This window comes from Uloborus diversus, chromosome 9, assembly GCF_026930045.1.
Source record: "Uloborus diversus isolate 005 chromosome 9, Udiv.v.3.1, whole genome shotgun sequence".
Taxonomy (NCBI): Eukaryota; Metazoa; Arthropoda; class Arachnida; order Araneae; family Uloboridae; genus Uloborus; species Uloborus diversus.
Genome location: NC_072739.1, coordinates 154,279,733 through 154,305,961, shown reverse-complemented (window position 1 = coordinate 154,305,961; position 26,229 = coordinate 154,279,733). Strand labels below are relative to the sequence as shown.

The window sequence follows — 26,229 nt, the reverse complement described above, 5'->3', positions numbered from 1 at the left end:
TCATTTCACTGAACCAAGAACTTGGTAAAAATAAGAACTCGCCAATCGCAATTCATTTAACTGAATCAGAAAAATAGTAGGGTGTACTTTGAAGAGGTTCACGGAATAACTTTAATCTTGGTGAAACATTGTACCTTTATTTTTAACAGTGCTTACGAACATTATTACGTTATGGAAATTGTAATAGAAAATATCGCACAAACTGATTTTTCTGCTATATACACACACTGAGCAGTTCAGTTTTCATTAGAAGACGCATAACAAAATAACCTTTTTAAAATAAAGAGCGCCTTTTTCAACACATTCCTGTTTCATTTCCTTCAAATTTCCCCTTTGGAGAGGCAAGATCATAAAAAATGCTCACATCTGCTTGACAAATCTATACAATTCTCTTCAAGAAAGGAAACAATCGTAAAAAAATGCGGAAATTTGCTGACAAAGTTGCTTAGAAGTCGGAGATCTTCCTCAGCGGGTGCCACATAGCAACAGGTTTGCGCAAGGAAGACATCATCTGATTCCAATGAGACAAAGATTTCCCTTTGCAGTAAGGACCGACGAACACGTGGCCGACAGAGAGAGCTTTTCCAGACCCCTGGAAATCGGCAACAGTCACTCTTAACTGCATATTCTGTAATACTAAATAGAAAAATTAATGAACAAAATTGTTTTAATATAATAGTATGAAAAATGAGTGCAGAATATTATTGATACAGAACTCAAATTGTTTTAAATGTTCACAATTAAAACATTAAAAAAAAAAAAAAAAAAAAACTTTTAGGCCTCCTTTACGCGAGTCAACTTAATAGAAAGTTATTTCCATTTTTATTGTTATCATTTTTTTGTTTTCTAGAAGCATAAAATTAGGAGCACTTTCGAATAACTTTGTTGATTTTTAGGAAATCAGTTGTTTTAGTTCAAGTGTTCTAAATGTTTTTAAATCGTTTTCTTTCTTTTTTTTCTTTATTTATTATACAGTAACTTAAGTAAATAAAGAAAGTAACTTAAAAAGTAGGGTAACATAAAAAGCAAAAGTGTACGTAGTTCACCTCGGGAACCCATTGTTTTAGTTACATTAACAACGTTAGTTCCATAAATTATTTTCAGAGAGCCGAGTTTAATTTTTTGTGCATAAAAATAGCTTTTTTAAAGGTTTCAACACGTAAGACCGACCATTTTGATGCAAAACGTTTTAGCTGATCGCGATAGCAAAATACAAAAATCGTGCTAACACCGCCATATTGAAAAAGTCCCCACCCCCACCCCACAGTATCTCACTACCTCTTAAGCCGGATGCGATAAAAACCCGAAAGCGGGTTCGTTTTCCCGATTCCGGGCAGTTCGTAATATGCCAACAATGCACGTGTCTGGAAATCGTCCGTTTTTCCCAATCTCACTCCCTTTCGAAGGGTTGGTAACAGACCCCAGAAAAGAGAAGGAATCACCTATCATCCTTCACACAACAGTTAACTGTTCCGGAAGTACACCAGGCACATGTGCCTATACCATTCTCACCCCGATGAGTGCAATCAACATTTTGGTTGATTACACTCATCAGGGTCGATTCATGGACACTTTCGACCCCGGAAAAAACCTCCTTTTCACCGTATTCTGGTTATTTGCGGGGTTTATGTGGAATATTTCTACTCCTGCTAGCTTCTGGAGTGAAAGCGGTGTTTTTTTACCCAGAATGCATTACGCGAAACAAGTTTTGTCTACTAGCCGCTAATGATGCTGGGTAAAAACCGCTTTCTGTGGTACAATGGGAGAACCTCTTTTTACATGGAAACCGGAAATTTTTCAATGTTTTTTTTTTGTGGAATCAGAGCGGGGATTTACCGGGTCGAAAAGCGCGTTATGAACGCGGCTATCGGGACATAGCTAGGTGTTTGCTTTACACTCAAGTGAACTGCAGTGGTGGCCAAAATTATAAGGCCAAAAGAAAAATCCTGGAATCTTGGCTGCATTTGGTCAAAAAAATATGCAAATTTTATTGCTGGGAACTAATGGTAAAATAAACTTTTTTTATAACTTTTATTGGAAACATATAAGAATTTTACATTCGAGGAATGAAGTTTGAATTTAGACATTCCTGTTATATGGACAAAATTATAAGGGCAATCAGATTTGTGTTCTAAAAAGCGAAATTCGGTTGTTTTTTTTTTACTGTACCCTGCACTATATAACGATATAAATGCTTTGCAAATGATTGGGAACGTCACATTCTATTTTCACAGTCATGCCGTTAATTATTAAACTTAAAGAATTTGAGAAAAGGAAAGTGGTTGCTTGAAAAACTTCACGACTTACTGTACGTCAAATAACAACAAATTTGGCTAGATACAGGACGGTCATAGCTTTCTCAAAAATCTCGGCAAGTAAGGACCACAAGGATGATCAGGTAGGAAATATTCTGTTTCTGTACGTGCGAAACACATGAAAATAAGACAATCTTGCTCCAAAAACAAACATCAAGAGGTATTAGATGGGAATTCAAGTTTCGAAGCAGTTCTCGAACTGTTCAATATGCTTTACAAAAAGAGAAAAAGTTTCATGATGTGAAACTAATGTCACATCCGACTCTTAAAAATGTTCATAAAAGAACAAGGGTTGTTATGGTTTAAACTCCTCCCACAGAGAACCCTACTACGACCATAAAAAGCCTAGTGAAAAAGACTCTGGATCGAATCGGAGGATTCTGCGTTTGGAGTCTAACATCGCGAATTATTTATCAAATGTCCTGTAGTCATTCGGAGGATATGAACTTTACAGGATCCAAACAGGGCCTGATTAATGCATGGTCCAGCGGGTCCATGGATCTGGGCACCACAATTTTAGGGGCACAAAAATAGGGCAAATTTTGTTCTTTCAGCACTTTTTTTGGAACTATAACTTCGGAAATTTACCGATTATCTTGCAAGAGAGGCACCAAATTTTACCTGGACCTGGGCACCATTTTGGCTTGATCGGGCCCTGGATCCAAAGTGTTTTACACACATTGCTATCCTAATGCAGTTTACATACACGTAAGGATTCTTGTCACAAACCACCGAGAAGGTAAATCTAGCTGCATTTGTACTGGTTATTTCCAGTAGTTGTTTTTTGAAGTTGGATGAAACTTTTCTGTTTTCATCCTTTCAAGAGGTTTAAAAAAGGACTAGGTGATTGATTCATTGTAAGGAGGTTCCCCTTTTTGGCCAATTCAACAGTCCTTTCATTAACCATAATTCCACAGCGGCTGGATCCATTGCAGAGTGACGGCATTAACCAGTTGATGCAGTTTTCTGGGAAGTTTTGGGATTTTTAAACATCATGAGAAGAGGGATTAGCCATCGATTCCATAGCGAAAAGAGTCGCTATCGAACCAGAAAAGATGGCGACATACAGGTTGGTTTAAAGAAAATTTTCCCCATACATAGAAGGAAAAATCCAAAATTGTAAAAACTAAATTACAGCGTCCGGTATTTTTTTTGTGAAGTCATGACCTAACAAGAGATGAAATAGTTAGTGAAGAATGTGACAAAATATTTGTTTTTGTACTGAGCAATCGCAGGCTATTTACTTTATAAGGTAGACTTAACACTGAAGAAAATGATTTAACGGTTAAGAGTAAATCCGATAATATCCTTTTTAGAATGAAGTGTACATATACATATATTCAGAAAATAGTTAGATATGGCTTTGATTATTTTTGTAATTGGGTAGGCCAGTGGACATATTTTATACAATAAATAATAAATTTAAAAAAAAAATAAAAACACGCAACATTCAAAAACATATAGTTGAAGTCAGTAGTCAAGAGTTTTACAAGAAATCAAAGTCACACACAGACTCTCAGAAATCCGGATCGCAAAAATTCGGACCGGTAATTCGGTGTACAATTTAAAAAAAAAAAGAAAAATCGATAAAACCCACTTTATTATTCCGCATTGCAAAAATGATATTTATTTTGTAATTTTTCTCCCCAAATTTCGACAAAATTGACGTCGTTTATGATTCGATCCTCCGCATTAGGTCGGATTTTGGAGAGTCTACTACATAACCATTTTTCTGAAAATATAATGACTCCACTTAGTTTACAGTATAAAAATATTCATCACCTGTAAGGCATTTGATGGTACAGAAAATATCATCGCTTCATTGAAGTTGGGATCTCTTTCGTTTTTCTTAACGGATGTCTTCTTCTTGGCGAACTTTTTACCATTTTGCAGAAGATAAACTTTGACAAACGGATTGAACTCTGGGAAGAAAATTTACAAGACTCATCCAAAAGAACAATAAGCCAATAATGAAAACAAAAATTTGTTCTTAATTTGAAGGAAAATCCATATTGTATGTGGAGATTTTACCTGTCGTGCTTGAAGATTTCTTCCATCGAAGATTCCTTCCTTTCACGATAACCACAGTCAAACGTTCCGCTGTTGGTAGGTAACTCAACGAGAACATTATGTCTCCCAACTCCGCTGGACCCTGTAAAAAGTGAATATACAAAGCGGTTGTTATATGAAGCAGACACTAATTTATATTTTATTTTTTTTTATTTCTAATGGTTGGCACATGGCATAGGTTAAAAAAAAAAAAGAACAATCCCCACACCCGCCCAAACAAACATATGGGGAAAAAAAATACATTGTCCCATATGCAGCCTTTTGCCAGCCAGTATAGCTCGGATACTTCTCTTTTTATTCTAGTACATAGTTACTAAAAATACGGCATTTTGTATGCATCCAACTATGTTAAATTTAACGAATTGAGGGATAGCATATCGTCACCTCAGAGGAACAGTAAGACATCTAATCCCAGGAATAACAGTTAGATATCCTACTGTTGCTTTGTGAGATAACGATATGTAGACAGTGAGTACTAAGTCGTTGCTCCTAGCATTTATTGAAAATCAACTCAGTCAATCAATTCAATCAGTTGAATAACCGAAAGATATCCTACTGATGCTTTGTGAGGCGACAATATGTCAAGTCAGCGAGTACTTAGACGTTGTTCCTAGCATTTATTGAAAATCAACTCCAGTACATTGTAATCTCAATCTGTAATACAATCATCGGACATGTAGGGCTTGAGAAGACACTTTTACAGAATAAGTAAGCGGCCAAGCGATCGTGACCCGTTGCAAGGTGTAGTACTGCCACTGCTGTCGGTCTGGAAATCAGGAAAATTTCCTTGTATAGTGCAGCTCTGGTTAGTTGAGCTGCGACTTTGACTATGTTTACCTGTTTTAGGGGAGTTTAGTGAAAAATAGACGTGCTATTGACTCGGATTTTAGTTGGAATATTTTTGAAAAACTACTAAGAAAGTTTCTCAACTCAACTTAGCGCCAATTATACCTCCCTATTTACCGAAACAGAGGTAAACATTGTCAGGGTCGGAGCTCAACTTTTTAGAGTCTCACAATACATGTTCACACCAGCTCTTTGTAGAATTTCTACCAATTAAGTCTTGATAGCAGTTAATACTCACGGTACGCTTGACTAATCGTCTAATTAGTTACGTTAGTACGCTTAATTAATCCCGCGGGATTGACTTTCTTGTTTTAAAAATAAAGTTTTAATGTCACATAGAACAAGTTGTGAGTTTTAGGAAGTACTGCTTTTGTTACTCGAATTACTAATTTTCTCGAATTCCGTACACCAATTATAGAGCACTACGAAATCACATCCCAATTAGCAACTACCGTTTGATATGAAAAAAAAAAAAAAAAAGATGCGCTTGATGAAAACGCGTGTTGTGGCTCCACGGCAGTTGGTTTTACCGAGATTAAATAATTGCGGACATTTAGCATAAGATAACCATGATAAACTTAATCTCCTTATACGAGTAAAATAGAATTTTTTCTTCTTCGACTGTCATGTTTGGTTTTTGCTTAAGCACTGCTAAATTCAGACAAACTCGATGGTTATTTGATTTGTGTATTGCTGTATCCAATTTAACTTGCATTGGGAAATACCCTTGTTACTTCAACTTTATTCATTGTATCAGTGCATTTGATACATTACAGCAGAAGATGAACGCTGATTGGTTTGACCAAGTCGCAGTCTCAGTAAAATTTTTCGAGAACTTCACTAATTTTGCAGTTTATTTTAAAGATACATTCAAATACTTGAGCAACTTAACGTACTGCGAGTCATCCTGTGTTTCATCCAAGTCTCTATTACTTTTATTGGAGGAGTGCCGAAGATTGCTCGGCTAATTCATCCAACACAATATTCAAGATCACACTCACATGCATAATATTAGCTTCACGGTGACAATGTCAACGGCAGGCACTTTCTACAGGCTAGAGAGAATAAATAGTGTCAGGTTTTTCATCGATTTCTTCTTCGGAAATAAATATTGTACACTTTTAGTAAACTAAAGGTTTTGAGTGCGCTCCTTAAGCCTATAGAAGCGTTGCAACATTAAATTCAGGCTACTCAGCGGGTTTGGCAATTTTTTTCTAAATTGTTTTCTAACGCGAAATTTTCTGCGTTTCAAATTCTAGTGATATTTTTCGAAAGTGTTTATAATTTTTACGCGTTTTCTCAATTGCTGAAAGTATAAAAAACTGAAACCTCGAATGACAATACCAGTTCATTCTCAGAAAAATATAGGCCTACTCTATTTTTATTGTGTTCTTAAATGTTAAATCCACAGTTCACCATATGATACTTAGTTTTTCTTGCTCTTCTTGCAGATCTATGAGGAAGATGATTCAAACTTTAGATAATGGTAGTGAAAAAAAAAAATAAATAAATTTCATGAGCTGCAAAAGTTGGAAAACGATTGCACGGAAAATATCTGCGGGATTGAAAATCTTGCGGGATTTTGCCTTTCATCCCGCTAAATATTATGCAGGATCCCGCGGGATTCGGAACTGAAAACCCTAGGTCTGACGCTAAGTCTGATTCATACAATTACTGGATTATTAATTTTTTTCTCTTCAAACGAGTGTTCGGGTGATAAACCGAAAACTTTTTTTCTATATTTTGTTTATTTTTTTAGAATAAATAAAAATTTTTGTCGTTGAAACTATAGGAAAAAGAAGGTGGGAGAAAATTCGCATGCACAAATTCTCAGGTCAGTCATTTCGATGAGAGTTCTGGAGGGTGACCTATTTGTTGTTGTCGTGAGCCAGCCAGGCTGACAATTTGGAGTGCGCTGCTTCCCTTTTCCAACTGTACCGTAATTTGATGTGAAGTCCACAATACACACAAGCACTAAAGACCTGTTAAAAGGGTAGGCAACCATTCACAGCATAACAACGCATTCACCCAAAGAAAAGAGTAGGATAGGAGGGAGAAAGTGCATCCATGTCCGAGCTGGGATTAGAACCCAGAACCTCCACATCGCAGACACTACACTGAAATCAGGAAACTTTTACAGTAAATATTACTGTAAAATGGAGTCTTTACAGTACAGGAAAAAATTACAGTAAATAGTACCGAAAAAAAAAAAAAAACGATTGCAGCGCCAATTGATTCATCAAGTGACTTACAGTGTGAAGTACATAACACCGTATTTCCTCTCATTCGATGCGTCCCAACTGGTATGGTGGTCAGCCAAACCGGCTGCCAATACGAATGACCCGAGATCGAAATTGTTGCTCGCATGTTGCGTTTTTTAATTCTCGTTTATTCTGCCGTAAAATTATACAGTACAATAAAATTTTACGGTAAAAGTTACTGGCAACATGAATGCCAGTAACGTTTACCGTAAAATTTCAGGATATCTTTCAACAGTGTAGACAAGGCGGGCGGCTTAACCACTTTGCTAGGATAGCATATTGCGCATGGAAGATATCACGTACCTGATTGGAGTCCACGATCGGAAACCATCCCATGTAAGGCTGCGTCAAATCCAGCTCCGAGAACTTCAGCTCCGCTTCTCCCATCATGGAGTTGGTGTACTTGTCGCACGTGAAGACCGTGCACAGAAGAGATCGTTCCGCGATGTCGGACTGGTCCACCCCGAAGAGGAAGCGCTCCTTGAACACAGGGTTGTTGCTCTTCCGCTGAACCTGAAACATTGTTTTGGTTGCTATTCACTCTTTTGTAAAATCCACAGGTAGCATGAAAAGTATGTATAAAAAGCAGTCGAAAATTTTTGTACTAACAAATGAGTGAAATAAATTGACGTTTATAATAGTACAATAAAAAAAAGCAATATAAAGAGTTAAAAAATCAGCAAACAGCTGTTTCGAGGCTATGAAAAACAAGCCTCTTTGTCTGCATAAAATATTAAACTGAGACGCCGGAAGCACCCCCCTCCCCCGCTAGCATCGAAAAAGGGTACACACTATTGGCTGGTTTTTATAGTGTTTTAGAATGCAGTTCATTCTTAATGCTATGAATAAATGGTTACTAATTATGCATCTAAACCACGGGTAATAATAAGTGACACAAATAGATAAATTTCACCAATTTATTTCTCACATGTCAGTATTTATAAGTTGCTTAAGAAAGAGGAAACAATATGAATGAGGAATAAAAATTTGAGCAATATTTGCATGCATTCTTCAATGGCTAAAGCTTTTTTTCTTTTCAATCTTTTTTTTTGGTTTTAATCTTGTCGTAAGTCTCTTCACTAGCAAATCTGATATTCATTTTACATGTAAATGTTGCAAATGACAAAATAATTAACCTAAACAATCCTTCACAGTTAAGTATGTTTAGACATCTTTATTTTGATCATCTATAGCCAAATTTATCTTTTACCGGGATGTGAAGTAAAGCGGCCGGCACATCGGGATTTTGTCTGAAAACCGTGAAGTCTGGCAAGCGTACACACTTGCAACCTTACCACAATAATTGTTGAATAAAGTGATATTGGATTTAACTTGAACAACCTCCGAGCAAAAATGGAAAATATACTGTTAACTAATACACATAAGCAATTCAAAGCTCAAAAACAAATAAAGAAAACGTATTGCTTACCCTCGTTTGCATATTGGTAGTTCTATCCGGGAGAAGGAATACTTTGATGTAGCTATCAACTACGGAGTTTGGTATGGGTCCCACAAGGTCTCTGGCTCGGTTTATAATCACTATTAAGTCTTCCGTCTCACTGGTAAGGAAAAGAAATAATTTCTGTTCATAACATTGCAGATTAGAGCACGGGGTAAAAATTGTTTAAATTCCCAAGATAGAAATTTTTAAAATAAACGAGCTGATGTGTGCATCACATGACTTCCTTTTACTCCAATTTAATGTCATTTTCTCATTATTGGCAGTTTTAATATGATTCAATAGTTTACTCTCTAAATATCACCAACAGTGGCCAAATTGAAACCAGATTATAAAAAAAAGAAAAGAAAAATTTAAAAGATAAATTTTTAAATCGGCAAATTTGTCGCCAAGTTGGCAAAAAAACTTGGCGACCAGAAGACTGGCGATATATCGCCAAGTGTCAACCAAATTATAACACCACTTGAGTTTACATCGAAATTAACAATGATTTCCCCCCAAAAAGAGGCAAAAGATCCTTTTTGGAGCATCCGAATGCAACCAAAAAGGGAGGTGCACAACTAGACTCCACTAGGAGTCTATGTACCAAATTTTAACTTTCTAGGACATTCCGTTCTTGAGTTACGCGACATACATACACACATACGCACATACATACGTACATACATACGTCACGAGAAAACTCGTTGTAATTAACTCGGGGATCGTCAAAATGGATCTTTCGGGTGTCTGTACGTTCCTAGCCATGTATCCACGTGGGTCGGGTTGAAAAATAAATTCATGATTCATTCGGGGGTGAGCAAAATAGAAATTAAGTCCGATTTTTGAGTGAAAATTTTTTCGCGAATACAATACTTCCTTTTTTGTAAAAGGAAGTAAAAAGAGTCGTGTCCCAAGTTAAATTTTCAAGTGAATCAATGGATTGAAACTAGAACTTCTTACTGAAAAATTAAGTACTATTTATTCAAGAAAAGTAATCTAAAATAGAAAATATAGATAGATATTCTGATGAACTATGATGATTTCTAAAGAAATAAAATTATAATCAACTGTCTCACATTAACCAAGAATAAAATTTATTTTTTATCATAAGGTAACGAATAGTAGTTTTTTGTTATATAAGCATACAAATAAAATAAAAAACTCATTTGTCTAAATTTTCTCCATATTTAACTCATTCAGATATTTTTTTTTTACTTTTTTACTTTCATCTTGTTTCGTCTCATTCCGCTCGAAACTTCTTCAAAAAGACTAAAATCTGTCAAAAGAAATATTATATGCCAACTTACTTCGAATGTGATCGTAATATATATTTTTTATCACTTAAAGCCCATTAGCTACTAAAACTCATGTATTTTCACCAAAATGGCATTACCTACGAAATCTTTTCATGGTGATTAAAACGAGTTTAGTTAAACAGAATGATCACTTTTTTCTATCAAAGAAGAATTAAGAAATGAATCGCGATATTATGTACATTTGAATTCAAAACTCGTCAGTTTTACGCATTTGTTCACACTGACCTCCGACCGCAGTATTACTCCTGTAGCAAAATAAACCGATTTTATTCAAATATGCATTATGCGCAAAACAAAAATTTAATTTTTTACTTAGAAATAGAGAGCTCGTGCAATCAAGAATCTTTTAGTGTGTTGTGAAAACCCCTAACAATGTTTTGCGGAGCTCTGGTTGAGAAACTCTTTCCTAGAAACGACCGGACGTGTACATCACATAACTTCCTTTTACGCCAATTTAATGATAATAGTAGTGCCTTGGAGTAAGCAAAGAAATACTTTAGATATTTTTGCCCAGTTTGTTGCGTACTAAAGCAAAAAAAAAAAAAAAAAGTTTTATACAGATTAATTTTCCCAATAATGGACATTTTGATGTGATTCAATGATTAAATCTCTAAGTATCGCCAATAGTGGCAAAAAAAAAAGCCAAATGTTTTGTTGCCAAGTTGGCGAAAAAACTTGGCAACCAAAAGTTTGACGATAAGTCGCCAAGTGCTTGCCAAATTATAACACTACTTGAGTTTGCATTGATATTAACAATGATTTCGACCCAAGAAAAGTGTAAAAGACCCCCCCCCTCTCCAGGGACATCCGAATGCAACCAAAAAAGAAGGTGCACAACTAGACCCCACTAGGAGTCTACGTTCCAAATTTCAACTTTCTAGGACATATCATTCTTGAATTATGCACATACATACGCACATACATATGTACATACAGACGTCACGAGGAAACTCGTTGTAATTAATTCAGGGATCGTCAAAATGGATATATCCGGTGTCTATACATTCTTAGACATAGATTTACATGTGGTCGGGTTGGGAAAAAAAAAACTCAGCATTCATTCAGGGGCGAGCAAAATGGAAATTAAGGCCTATTTTTGAGTCAAAATTTTTTCGTGAATGCAATACTTCCTTTACTTCGTAAAAGGAAGTAAAAACATTAAAAGGGACTTACCTATCGTATTCTAATCCTATTTCTATTTCTCCACAGTGATGGGGGGATTCTAGAGCATCTGCTGCTACTGATGAGTTGGAAGTGATACTATCACAGGAGATAGCTTTTTTCAGCGTGGGAGCACAAGCTTTTTCAAAAACTGAGCAAAAAAAGTCATTACAGATTTATATATATCTACATTAATTACAGTACACTAAATTTTTTCACTGTATGCAAGGTGTTCCGTTTTAACCTGCAAGACCTTTACTTTCTCAACCATTTGTCCTGGATGTATACTTTCAATTGCAAAAATGTTCAAAATCAGATGCAGAGTTAAAATATTGAAAGTTTGAAGCAAAAATAAAAATGAGTAAAAAATACAAAATTTAACTTTTTATACGGGCCCTACGTCCCCTAACTAGTATTTAGAGAAATAATCCCCATTGAAAACTATTACTGACACAAAAAACTTGACATTTGTGTGACTAAAACTCAAGGAGATATTCCAGTTTAAAGTTTTTAGGGACCATACAGAAGATGAGATTAGAACTTATCGCCCTTTCAGAAGAATGACAGGTCGTCAAAGTAAGAAAAACAAGGTGTTTATATTTCTCACTGCTATTCAAAAATAAATGCAAAAGCTATGCCGTGATACGCAAAAACACACTACAAATCTCGAGCAATTTGAAAGATCGCTCTCTATGCACAGATATAATTTTAAACACTTGTTAACCGCTATATTTTCCTGCAAAAGGTGTTATTGACGGCTAGTGAAAAGTGGTGTAAGTCACAAAATGCTGCGTTTCATATCTCGGTGAATATTGGTCGTACCAATTTCAAACTTTTTGTGTTGGAATTATTAGTGAATGGAGGCTGTTTCCCTGGGTTAAGTTAGAGGACCTGGGTCTCGTATAGAAAGTTAAATTTTGTATTTTTTGACTCATTTTTATTTTTGCTTCAAACTTTCAATATCTTAACTCTGCAGCTGATTTTGAACATTTTTGCAATTGGAAGTACACATCTTGGACTAACGGTTGGGAAAATAAAGGTCTTGCTGGTTAAAACAGAACAACTTGTATATGACAAATGATATAAAGCTCGAATAATATGTTAATAAAGCAGCAACATATTTACGAAAGATACTCCTATAGAACTTAAATTCAAAATTGACGTGTGAGCATTGTAAATATCGTTCTGTCTTAGATGTCTGATTTGGCACTTCATTTGAATCTACACTGGTGTGCAAAAATTAAGGATGAGACGGTTTTTTCAATATAACTTTGTACAAAAGCTTTCCAAGTCAACACATTTAATACCGTAAGATCCCCAATACGTAAGGACATGTGTAATGTAAGCAACACTTACTAAAAGAGAAATCAGAGGGATAAAAAGAAGCTTTATTGAAAAAGTAGCATGGAGCGCAATGCGACTGAAGGCCGAAACATCCCTGTGATGGGTGTCCAGCAAGAAACATCCGGTCTTTAGTAGGGGATATGATCTCCCCCCACTGCTAGGCAGGTTTCACAGCGTCTGCCCATGCTGAGAATGAGGGTGTCAATGAGTTGTTGAGGCATTGCTGCCCATTCGTCTTGCAGCGCCAATCGAAGCTCCCGAATCGTTACTGGTGGTAAGGGACGAATTGCCAAGCGTCTGCCTAGAAAATCCCATACATGCTCGATGGGATTGAGTTCCGGAGATCGTGCCGGCCAATCCATACGTTCAATATCCTCACTCTCTAAGAGCTGTTCGGCAGCTACTGTGCGATGACATGGTGCATTGTCGTCCATGAAAAGGAACTGCGGACCCATAGCGCCTCTAAAAAGACGCACATATGGAAGAAGAATCTCGTTACAATAACGGGTCCCGTTGACTGAAACTGCGTCGAAGATGTGAAGGTCTGCACGACTACCAAGCATGATGCCTCCCCAAACGAGAACACCGCGACCTCCATACCTGTCCCTTTCAATGATGTTCGAGGGATGATTGCCGACTTCCCCGCTCTCTCCAGATGAGTATGCGATGAGAATCACTACTCAGACTGAATATGCTCTCATCTGTAAAGAGTACTCGTCCCCATTCATTGTCTCTCCAATTCCGGTGTTCCCGGCACCACAGAGAACGCCTTCTCTGATGGGCAGGCGTTAGAGGTACACACCGTATAGGGCGTCGTGCAAACAGACCACCACCGTGCAGTCTTCTGGCCACGGTAAAACGCGATATCGGTCGTCCAGTCGCCTGTGTCGTGTGTCTAGCGATTTCTCCCGCTGTCTGCCGCCTGTTTCTTCTGGCCTGTAAGACAATATACCGGTCATCTGCGGGTGTGGTTCCTCGTGGACGACCACTACTAAACCCCCGGATAGCTGTTCCTGTAGTTTGAAATTGTCTCCAAAGTCGTGAAACGATGCTGTGAGCAATTCCGAATTCTGCAGCCACACTTGTCACACTGCGGCCTTCCTCCAACTTCCCAATGATTCGACCTCGGGTAAAAGCATCCAGATGTCGTCTAACAGATTGATTATTCGCCATTTCTCGCTGAGGCAGCAACTCGGTGTGATTTTAACTGCTATACGGCGTGCAATCTCTTTGCCAGAAATACTGATCTTACACCGACAACATGCTTTATATTACTCAGACACTCCCCCATTACGTCTGCCTGCATATCTGCGCATGTGCTACCGTACATCACCTTACTTAATCTCCTGATTGGTCTTTCTGTCCGCTCTGCCTCTTCGTTCAGCTGATATGCTAATTTTTTGACTTCGTCCTTAATTTTTGCACACCAGTGTATATTGAGTACTTGCGAGTTTCTGCTTTTTTTTTCCATTTTGTTGCTCCCTTGGAATTTTTTTAACGTCTACTTGTTTTACATAAATTTCCACATTTGTTCATAATTTAGTTACTTTCCCGTTCAAATGCATACTTTGATTTTGATTTGTCCAAAAATTACCTTTTATGTTTTTGTATAAGATAAATCGAAGGGAACCGGGACGTTTTATACGTTCAAGAAATCGATTTTTCAATTTTAGCTGCATAAAAAAGGGACCCTTCCCTGATTCCAAAAATGTTTATATTGTGTGGGTATCAAATTCCAAAAGCTAATTGATTTACTACTTAAAATGTAAACAAAAAAGTCACTCCCCTTTTAAAGGGACGGTACCTGGATTGAATGTTGGCAAACCACAGTTTTTTTTTCATCAAATATTTCATGATTCAATTACGTTTACTCTTTTTTCCTATTAACATAACGCAAACTTAGAAAATGCCTCGGCGTAAGCAGTTTGGGTAGCGTATCGTATGCTTACCAGCATTGTCAAGGTCAATAAGTTTTCCCGTTTTTCAGAAAACACATTTTTTTGAACTTTAGGTACGCTTAGATAAAATTCATATTAATGTATGATTATGAAACTTTGTAGTATAACATATACAAGCATTTTGCATGTGTTAAACATAGTTTTACTTTTGTTTAGGTACTATTGTATTTTTTGGAGGTTAATTTTAATGAAAAATATCGTACTTTTCGGGATTTTATGAAATACTATATTTTAAAATTTTTGTGATTTTTTAATTTGAAGGTAACTGAAAAATAATAGGCTCACTGCAATTTGTGACCTTTTGCCTGTATAGTATTAAAGTTTAGAGTGATTCAATTCAGAACTTTATTTGCTAAGCGTACCTATTTGCAGTCATAAAATTTTCAAATAATCGTGCAATTATATATTTTCTGTTTACTATTCAAAAATATATTCTTTTAGGAAAAAAAAAATTTTTTACTGGTTTATGATGAGAAGATTACATTCTTTCTATACACAATAGTTTTTAAATCACACTTGATTTTAAAACGAATAAACACCTCTTGATTTGCAACTAAAAATTTGACTCTTTTCGTTGCCGAGAACGTCCCGGTTTCCTTATAAATTAAGGAAAAAAATTATAAATTATAGGTAATCGCTGTATCGCCACAATAAGAAAAACAAGCGTTATGTGAGGTGTTTAATCATTTTGTAAACACAAAGAATTATCTTTCATTACTAGAAGTAGTTCGAGCAACATAGATATTGAATGGTAGTAAAGGGTATTGCTTTCTGTTTAAATTTACTGCCAAAAACAAAAAAAAATTAAAAAAAAAAATGTTTCAATGTAAGTTTTATGAAAAAAAAAAATATTGCTCTTTCTCTGTGTACTGTTATTTTCAAAACAAATTTCCAATTTGTTCATTTAGAAAAATGTAAGTTATCTTAACTATTTCATTATGCCTCAAATTCCCCTGCGTAAGAAGTGCAGAAGTTCTATAGTCTTATATGGAATTGTAAATGGCCTGAATCCCGCTTAGCCCACAAAAACGCGCTTAAAATTGTATGAAAACAATAACTGAGCTACCATAAAAATTAAGCTTTGAAGACAATGCCACATTGTCTTCAGTATGGTATAATTTATATAAAAACGAGCAACAATAAATGTGCTGTACAGTGCCGGCCAAATTATTAGAATAAAGAGTTTTTTTTGTACACTATTTGTACTAAAATACTATTTATTTTACTGTTAAAATACAGTACATACTCACTGTCAAAAATGAAACGCTCAATTTTGACGATTCGGCAATCCTCGAGCACTATTTCGTTATTTTCTATGATCCTTTCGTCACCGAATTACGTGATATTTGACGAAACTAGAAATCTCAAATTTTTCACGAAATAATTTCGTCCCGATTTCGTCACATTGCAGTGCATTCTGGGAGTTTTCGTTTCAGTCTTGTACTTGCTTGTTAAATTATTTTACGGCAGTTATTCTAAAGGATTCATAAAGAAGGTTAGTATTTATTAAAATTTGTATGAGCAATGTGCCTTCTTTTATGTATTGTTACATTTTTGTTTAGTGTTGTGTTTATTGTTGTATTTAAAACACATTAAAATTGAAAACGACCTGTTCGATTTGGTTTGGAATTCTGTATAAACTAACTTTGAGTCACCTCCACGTTAGGCTTAACTAGCGTTATTTTTAATTTGCAAATGAAAATATGTGTTTGTTGACATTTGTTCCCGAAAACGTGTTAGACAATTGACAAAGATGACCAAAGCATTTTTACGAATTTAAACTTGCATAAAAAATTCCACCGTAGCTACAGCAACGCAGATAATAAATACAGCGCCTTGATAAATAGCATAGAACTTTGAAGCTTTTAATTTCAACGTTGAATATGTTACATGGTTATGTGTTTTCATTCTTCTTCATGAATTTTACTAATATAATTCTGGTGAACGAAGTGTTTTTGTTTAATAATTCAAAATTTTTTTACTCTGCATTTTTATTTTCTTGAACAAATATTCTGCCCCCACCCCCTCTCTAAGTATTGGTATTTTTTTTCTTCTTCTACTCTACATGTAATATTTTATTCAATACTAGTGGTACCCGCACGGCTTTGCCCGTAATAGAAAAATTAAAAGGTCTTTTGGTTCGCCTGTATATTTACAAATAATATATGGTGAATTTTCTCGCCAATTGGCTTGTACCCATGTTACGGTTCCACCTTATGATAATTTCGTATCTCGCCAATTGACTTGCGCCCAGGTTCCCGTTCCACGTTATGATAATTTCGTAACTTACTCGTCCATCTTATAATAGTTTTGTTCTTAAAATTGGAATAAAAAAAAGAACCACATCGAATTTTCGAAAAATCGCTTCGAGGTGCACATCCCCATGCTACATACCAACTTTGTGCCAAATTTCATGAAAATCGGCCGAACGGTTTAGGCGCTATGCGCGTCACAGACATCCTACAGACATCCTACAGACATCCAGACATCCTCCGGACAGAGAGACTTTCAGCTTTATTATTAGTAAAGACAATAATAATTTAGACAGTAGCTCTTTCCCAAAAGTGTACGTAGCACTTATCATTTTCAATGAAATATTGCTCTACCCATTAGGTAAGATTAATATTTTAAAATGGGTAAACAATAGATCTTCTATAGTTAATTCTTAACAAAACTACATGAAATATTTTAATAGCAAAATGAAATATGATTTTGAAGAAATTAATAATCAAAAAGTATTAAGAACTTTATCTCACAAAAGTGTTCATAAAAATATTTTTTAATAATTGCTTAGCAACCGTTTAAACAAGCCCCACAAAAATCGAAGTAAAAAAGGAAAATAAATGCAAACTGGCTATCAGCTTATGGTTCGGAAATGATACCCCCCCCCCCTTTTTTTGTTAGGCCCGTTGACTGGATTTATTAAAGTCGCACCCCATGTTGTTTATGTAATGTCATCCCCTTCTGCAGCTGTCTCTTATTTATGTTGTATCAATACTTCACTATTTGTTGAGTCTGTTTCTTTCTTTTTTCTTTTGAATGGTTTTACTTGCAAAATAAAACATGAAGTAAAGTAAGTATTAATTTAAAGCAAAGCATTTTAAGTTACAAAGAAAATATTAATTTCCATAAAGAACTATATCTTTGTGCTTTGCAGCTAAATATTTTCAATATTTTTTCAATTTCTCCCAAATTTAAAATAAGTTATTGAAGGTAACCTTGATTTTTTTAAAAAAAAGTAAGTTAGCAGCATGTTTGAAAATAATAACAATTATAAAGCGTTATTTGTTGTTTATTTTCACATTTAGTACGCTAAATTTTATGTTAATTTGTGTTACCTGATTTGTGATAATTATGAATTTTTCCATTATACATAGTTTCTACAGCTGAAATAAATGCAGCATTAATTTTATTGCCATATTTGCTGCCTCAAGAAATTATCAGCAAAATAAAGGGAATTCCCTTCAGAAGCATTTCATAGATGAACTACTAGTAAGTCCAAATTTAAGTTAGAGTAATGGTTTTTGCTGCAGACAAAGTAAAATGTCTATGTAAAATTTCAATTGAAAAATTGAAAGGAAAATAAAAAGTATATGATAAAAACTAGTAAACTTTTCTTGATACGCTAGTCACTATTTTCATTACATATCTTTGAATCTCTTACTTGCAATTCTGTCTTAGCGTTGGCCATGGTTGCATTAATGCTTATGGAGCTATCTTAGTAAATCAGTAAAGTTCTGATCAATTATGTTATATAAAGGTACGTAATTTCCCTTGAAGTTCCAGACAGGTAAGTATGAAGTATGTATCAAAGTACTTCAAAGTATAAAGTATGTACTGCATGCAATAATACACTTCCTGTACTAAACATAAATTTTGCCAAACAAGCATCCTACATAGAAGCAAATATAATCAGACAAATAATCGATTGAAAAAAGAAAAAGGTAAGCTTTTTCTCAAGATTATCTAATTTCATTTTCTATATCTAATTTTCGAACAAAGATATACAAACTTAAAGCTGTACATTTTATTGCACTATTTTTTTAAAATTTATGGTATTAGTTTTTAAAAAATCGTTTTTTTTTTTTTTTTTGAAATTTTTTATGCGATGCAATGAAGAAGTAAATCCCCAGCAATTTTCTCTTTAGCAAATATTGATGTAACTCTGTATAAAAGTAACCTATGTCTTATTCTTCCAGAACCCAATGTCTGCTGAGGAAGTAGCACTTCTATATTCCCAGTAGGGCTGGACGATGTAGGAATTTTTACATCGTGATGCATCGCCAAACTTACATCGCGAGTAGTTGAAGCAGTTTGAATTATTCTTCCCGCTATAGGCGGCAAATCCCCGATTAGGGGAGTTTTCCTTGCAAAAATCGAAGCTTTTGTCAGAATTTTCTCAAATTTGGCACGAAAACTACCCTATGGGAATTCACAAGCATCTAAGGACAAATGTACCAAACTTGGAATAGATCCGACAAAAACCCACGCGGGGGATTCCCCATGCATAGCGGGACTAAAACGGGGGAATTCTCGAGCATCAAAGGAATTCTGTGCCAAATTGTTAAAAGATCTTAACAAAACTGGTTTTTGAAAAAAAAAAAAGACCCCAATAGTGGACGAAAACTCCCCAATGAGAATTCCTGAGCATCAAAGAAGTTCTGTGCCAAATTCAGAAAAGATCCCACAAAAACTTACTTTTTATAAGGAGAACCCCAATGGGGGTTGCTCCCCCCCATAGAGGAAGGAAAACTACCCGGCTTTAATTCTCGAGCATCAAACGACCTCTGTGCCAAATTCAGAAGAAATCCGACAGAAATTGGTTTTTATAAGAATAACCCCAATGAGGAGTTGCCCCCCCCCCTCCCATAGAAGAACGAAAATTATCCTGCTTGAATTCCCGAGCATTAAAAGACCTCTGTGTAAAATTTGGAAAAGATTCGAAAAAAACGTGGTTTTTATAAGAAGCACACCCAATGGGGTTCCCTCTCCCCCCCCCCCACAATAGAGGGACGATAACTACTTTTTGAATTCTCGAGCATCAAACGAGCTGTGCCAAATTTAGAAGAAATCCGACAGAACTTGGTTTTTGTAAGGAGAAACCCCATGGGCGTTGCCGCCCCCCCTCCCCATGGAGGAACTAAAACCATTGTGTGTGCATTCCCGAGCATCAAAGGACCTCTGTGCCAAATTTGGAAAAATCAGACAAAAACTTGGCTTTTATAAGGAGATCCCCCCATGAGGGTTGTCCCCCCTCCCCCCATAGCGGGACGAAAACTGCTCAATGAGTATTCCTGAGCATCAAGAATGAACCTCTGTGCCAAATATGGAAAAGATCCGGCAAAAAATAGATTTTTTGCAGGAAAACCCCCTTTTATGGGGGCTTAGTTAGATACCATGGGGAGTTTATGGGGCCGGACTAACATGCGGGTTTCCGTTCTTTTTTTTTTTTGCTTGGATAAAAAAAAAGCTTGGATGTAAGCAAACTTGTGGAGCACACCGATCTATCGATTTAGAGGTTTTTATTCTAAACCGGTGTAATGATGTAGGGTGTACTGTTCATCGGTATTTTACGATGTATCGATGCATCGTAAAGCCCTAATTCCCAGATATCATTTCAAATTGTTCTTTAACTTGAATTTGCAATAATTATTTTTACATTTGAAAGAAATTGTCTGCTTGTATTTCTACATTAATAAAATTTTTTTTAACATCTTTTATGTGTCTCTTTTTTCAACAAATACTTGCCTTTTGCTTTAGGCTGAGGGGGGGGGGAGTGCAGGCCAGTCATTTCGATTTTTTTTCCAATTGTGGAAAAAGGTGGATTCCACTCTTCAAAATTTTTATAGAGAACCAACTAAAACCACGGCCTTTCGTACGTAAAGAATAAATGTTCAAAAATACAGGGGGATGGGGGAACGTCAACCCCCATGAATGAACCTCCCCCCCCCCCCCGTAAATGACGGGCCTGTGAGTGTCACTATGCGCATCAAAGTGGGAAATTATGGTGGTAAGATTCTGAAGTAAAGATTTGACTAAATCTTATAAGATACAGTCGAACCTCGTTAAAACGAACTTGAATGGATCATTAAAATCGATTATTCTTAACAGAATTCGTCTTATCCGAAAACCAATAAACAATGGGACAGAGATTACAAAAAAGTCCGTTTTAGAAGTAATTCTTTTTAAGCGTGTTCGAATTAAAGAGGTTCTTCAGTATTGTCAAAAAAGAAAAAAAAAGAAAACTAATCAGCTCAAAAAATAAAAATAAAAGAAATAAATAAACTCAAAAAATTACGAAATTAACATGCTCAAATATGACGAAATTAATTTGACGAAACTAATACTCTCAAAAATACGAAAATGATTGTCGATTTGATGAAACTAAAATGAAGAAATATTTCGTTACATTTGACGAAATTCGCATCTTCAAACCAGGGACGAAAGCAGTTTCCTCAATTTGACGAAATGTTCGCTCGGAGCATATCCCTGGAAGCGATTTCGTCAGAAACGAAGAAAATTTCGTCGAATTTGAAAGTTCATTTCTGAGAGTGCTGTACACTAATTATTACGTTATTTTGGCATAATTTAATGTTTACAGGTGGCAGCGCTGTCTGCTTTGTTTAGGTTCTTTGTTTATCTACCTACCAGGAACATAACCTCAATCAGCTTAAACAGTTCACTATTCCTTTTTATTAGTGTGTTCTCTTATATTTAAAGTTAGTTTTAGGTAATTAGTGAGTATGTGAGTACATATAATAGTGAGTATAAGCAATTTTTTACCTCCTTTTTTAAAAAGTTAAGAAATGGTGTAAACCTTGTGAAAAGTATGCCAAAAAGACTTAAAATGCTCATCCAGAACAAGGGAATTCATACTAAATATTAGATAACTATTTCACTGTTTATTAATGTGTCTATAGTTATGTAATCAATAAAGAATTCGCTTTTAAAACAGCCTAGTCTAATAATTTGGCCAGCAATGTAGATTACAATATACAATACAGGGTGTCCGAAGAGTCCCTGACGCATTGTAAAAAATCATAGAAAAGCAACAAATTGTCGTATCAATACGCGGTTTGTGCCATACTTCACAGGTTCAAGAACTTTTTACGACATCGTAAACAACGAGCTGATGTGTGCATCACATGACTTCCTTTTACTCCAATTTAAAGCCTCTCCAATTTAACCCCAAGTTTGTTGCGAACCGTAGCAAAGAAAACGTTTTATAGAGATAAATTTTCGCAATATTGGCAGTTTAAACGTGATTCATTGGTTAACTCTCTAAATATGGCTAAATTAAAACCAGATTTAAAAAAATAAAAAAATCGCCAAATTCGTCACCAAGTTGGCGACAAAACTTGGTGACCAAAAGCTTGGCGATATATTGCCAAGTTTTTTGCCAAAGTATAGCACCGCTTGAGTTTACATTGAAATTAACAATGATTTTACCCCAAAAAGGTGTAAAAGACCCCCTTTAGAACATCCGAAAGCAACCAAAAGAGAAGGTGCACAACTAGACACCACTTAGAGTCTATGTACCAAATTTCAACTTTCTAGGACATACCGTTCTTGAGTTATGCGAGATACATACACACATACGCTCATACATACGTACATACGGATGTCACGAGAAAACTCGTTTTAACTCGGGGATCGTCAAAATGGATTCTTCAGGTGTCTATACGTTCTTAGGCATGTATCCACGTGTGGTCGCGTTGAAAAAAAACTCAACATTAATTCGGGGGTGAGAAAAATGAAAATTAAGGCCGAATTTTGAGTGAATTTTTTTTCGCGAATACAATACTTCTTTTTTTGTAAAAGGAAGTAAAAAAGAAACGAAAAGAAAACATTACAACTCTAAGTAATTGCTGCATCGTCACAGTAAAAATGTGTTTTTCTTACTGTGACGACATCGTCACATGTAAAGTTTTTCTTTTTCGTTTTTTCTTTTAACTTTCCCTGCCGTTCAATGTAAAAAACTTTACATTGACGGTTGTTTCGTTACAGTAAGAAAAACAAATTTTTACTATGACGATACAGTGATTTACTTAGAGTTACAATTTTTTCTTTTCTTTTCTGTTTAAGATATCATAAAAAAATTCTTGAACCTAAGAACTATTTTGGCATATGCAAACCGCATATTAATACGACAATTTTTTGCTTTTCTATAAATTTTTAAATTGTGTCAAGGAATTTTCGGACATTCTGTACATGGGTTGTAGAAATTTTAGCACATTAATAGGTTATTAGATTAATTTTATAGGTTATGATAGATTTGGGACAAAAGGATAAAGATTAAGGTATCGCGTGAACTTTATGTTATGGAATAATTCGAAGTGTTTTTGTTTCGAAGGATTTTGCCGTGTACGCAACGTAAGATATTTCAATGACAACTTATGCATATCTCCGTCCAACACTGCTATTGGAAAATGTTGTTTTAGGACCTGTTAGGGCCGTGGTAGCCCGATCGGTAGAGTGTCGGATTCAGGGCCGGAGGGTCCTGGGTTCGAACCTCGATGGTCGAAGACCCACCGTCGTCATTAAAGGGGACTGGGCGACGTTAAATATGCTCGTGGTCTCAATGTCCTCAAGTGAAACGATACCTCTGGGGGTGCTAGTACTAGGTAGCTATTAGCTCCTGGGCTAGTTCTAAATTCTCATTAACTGTTCTATCCGGTGATGGTGCTGCCACCTATCGGTACATAAAATAATGGAGGCAAGGCACTTAGTATGCAGTCCTCGACATAAATACAGTTGTAGCCAGTTGTGACTCTGAATAGGAATAGGACCTGATTAAACTCAATTGTGTTCGATTTTATCTCAGTAGCGTAGCGAGAAATTTACCTCTGGGTGGAGTCAAAGACCCAGTAGTGACCCCAGTAGTGTGTCAAAGGAAATTTCTGGCTTTGCTACTGGTAGATGCAATTGTTAGTATTCTGTTTGCTCGAACTCTGTAAGAGTTGAATTTGCCCTTTAAATGAGACACAGGAAATGCAATGCCGATTCAGTTTAGAGAGAGGTTCTTACATAAAATTTCTTCTGGCTCTCGCTCTTCACTCCCATCTTTGTGCGCGACTGCTGTGCCGTTCGGCTTGGAGGTGGGGGAAGGCGACGAGATCACGTGATTGGATGTCTCTTTGGAGGACTCCGTAGCCGCACAGACCAGCTTCAAGTCGTTACCCACGTTGTCGTAGTGCTTGTAATTGCCACTCATGTCTAGCCCGATATCCGACTCGGAACTCTAGGCGAAAGAAAAAGAAGTCACAAAAAAATTCTTTTTTCTCTCTCTCTCTCTCTCACACACACACACACACACACAAAACAGGTTTAAATTTTGAGATCTTGAATTCAAATTATGTTTTTCGAAATCACGAATTGCGATAGAACCCTACTCGTTGGGGTTTATGTTCTATTAATGACTTTTATCGCTGCCATAATTTGAATTCAAGGCGTCAAAATTAAAATAAATGCCAGAGGCTGGGTGCTGGATGCTATGTTCTGGATACTGGATGTTGTGTGCTGGAAACTGGATGTTGTGTGCTGGAAACTGGATGTTGTGTGCTGGAAACTGGATGTTTCGTGCTGGATACTGGATGTTTCGTGCTGGATACTGGATGTTTCGTGCTGGATACTGGATGTTGTGTGCTGGATACTGGATGTTTCGTGCTGGATACTGGTTGTTTCGTGCTGGATACTGGATGTTGTGTGCTGGATACTGGATGTTGTGTGCTGGATACTGGATTTTATGTGCTGGATACTGGATGTTGTGTGCTGGATACTGGATTTTATGTGCTGGATACTGGATGTTGTGTGCTGGATACTGGATGTTGTGTGCTGGATACTGGATTTTATGTGCTGGATACTGGATGTTGTGTGCTGGATACTGGATTTTGTGTGCTGGATACTGGATGTTGTGTGCTGGATACTGTTTCCGCGCAAAAAGGACTGTCTAAAGTCGAAAAAGTCGTGAATAAATAATTTGATTCCGAGGCACATGGACGCCTGCCTTATAAGCATAGAAAAATAAAAGCAAAGGACGGGCGGATGTCATTCAGTGGTCGAGTGAAAACAATAAGCAATTCGTGATAGCTCGAAAAATAATCTTTCGTGCAGCGATGAATAGAGGGAAATATGGTTACGTCTCACACAAAAGCTAAATAGGAGACTAATAACGGATTATTTCAATGCTTTGAACTTGCACTCATATACAACGTGATGTCGACATAGACTAGGGTGACGTGAGAAAACTTCTTCTTTAAAGAGTGCCGCGAATCTTAAAAGTATGGAAACCCGTGGTCAATATTCACAATTCAAACAAACAATAGGAGGCACTGCAATCTCTGGCTAATGGCTGCTGAAAGAGGTAGAACAAACAAGTCCAGCAATTTAAAGCCTGCATTTAAGCTCAGTAAATGATGAGTAGTGGACGATATCAATTTTTTTTTTTGCGCGTTTGGGGTTTCTCTTTTTTATTCCGTTGAAATTACATCAACATCACAAACCTTTCTGAAGCTTATGCTTTACCCCAAAGGAAGAATGGAATATTTTACCGCTTTCGTTAATTTCTTAAATCACCCCAAAAGGGTGTACAGGGGTGGATATAGATTAGCATTTTAGATACGGGGTGGGGGGGGGATGCTGAAAAATATAAAGTTATGGGTACGAAAAATATCTGGAACTGTTTGGATGTCAATAAAAAGCATCCAATCGGGCAGAAACAAGGCTTCTAGTAGGGCGTAAATTTCATTATATATTTTTGTAGGAAATAAAAGGGTGTGTTAGTTCAAATATTTACTTCAAAGAATTATTAATTCATTGAAAAGATCACGGGAAACACATGAACAAAATGTGTAATATTCAGTAAATTACCGCCCATTAGCCAGGGCTAAAGCAGAAATACATGAAATGCACCGCCAGCTCAGTCATTTCCAGCCGAGGACTGCAGTTTCGTGCTTAGCTACCAGTTTGTTTGGTCCTCTTGGTTTCCTTAAGAGGTTTTCCATTTCCCGCTCAGACACTTTCCTATGTCGGGCTGATGAGTGCTAATAAGCACGAAACTGCAGTCCTCGGCTGGAAATGACTGAGCTGGCGGTGTATTTCATGTAAAATGTGTAATAATTTATTTGCATGATATTCTACACCCACCTATCTTGTATGCAATTATCAAATTATAGCCGCATACAATGGTGATAGATGGATAATATTGTCGATGGAGGGGATCAAGTTCTTATGACCCTCCCCTTGCATCTGCCCCCCTGGTGGCGTATTCAAGCTCTAGAGTTGCGAATCACGACAACTACTGCACTTACGATGTAACCGTTGGCGCCGAAGTGTCCGTTCTTGGTGAGCTGCGCAGTCTCTTCGCGGTCCCCCTTGACGCAGGCGTGCAGCCTGGGTCCCAGGAGCTTCCAGAGGGCGAGGGCGATGAAAGCAAGGCCGGTGCCTACGCCCAGTACGGTCAGCACCAGGATCCAATCTTGCATGGCAGCAGCATCGGGGGAGGAAGCATGAGACGCC

General features: G+C 36.5%; 1 protein-coding gene across 1 annotated transcript; it reads right to left on the bottom strand.

Annotated features, from left to right (window-relative positions):
• Nucleotides 1-356: 356 nt before the first annotated feature.
• On the bottom strand, nt 357-26,229 carry LOC129230092 (synaptotagmin-12-like). Its single transcript, XM_054864487.1, has 8 exons — nt 26,007-26,229; nt 23,740-23,953; nt 11,423-11,561; nt 8,922-9,051; nt 7,796-8,005; nt 4,347-4,467; nt 4,098-4,237; nt 357-628 (listed from the first exon to the last, which is right to left on the bottom strand). Exons 1-8 carry the CDS (start codon nt 26,193-26,195, stop codon nt 446-448), a joined length of 1,326 nt encoding a protein of 441 aa, XP_054720462.1. The 5' UTR covers nt 26,196-26,229; the 3' UTR covers nt 357-445.

What these genes read in the sequence shown, in the direction of transcription:
- LOC129230092 (XM_054864487.1), bottom strand. Translation starts at nt 26,195, where the DNA reads ATGCAAGATTGGATCCTGGTGCTGACCGTACTGGGCGTAGGCACCGGC. An exon ending in CTACCAATATGCAAACGAGG is followed by an intron (nt 8,006 to 8,921) that starts GTAAGCAATACG and finishes ACAATGTTTCAG; the next exon opens with GTTCAGCGGAAGAGCAACAA. An exon ending in TACCATCAAATGCCTTACAG is followed by an intron (nt 629 to 4,097) that starts GTGATGAATATT and finishes TTAGTATTACAG; the next exon opens with AATATGCAGTTAAGAGTGAC.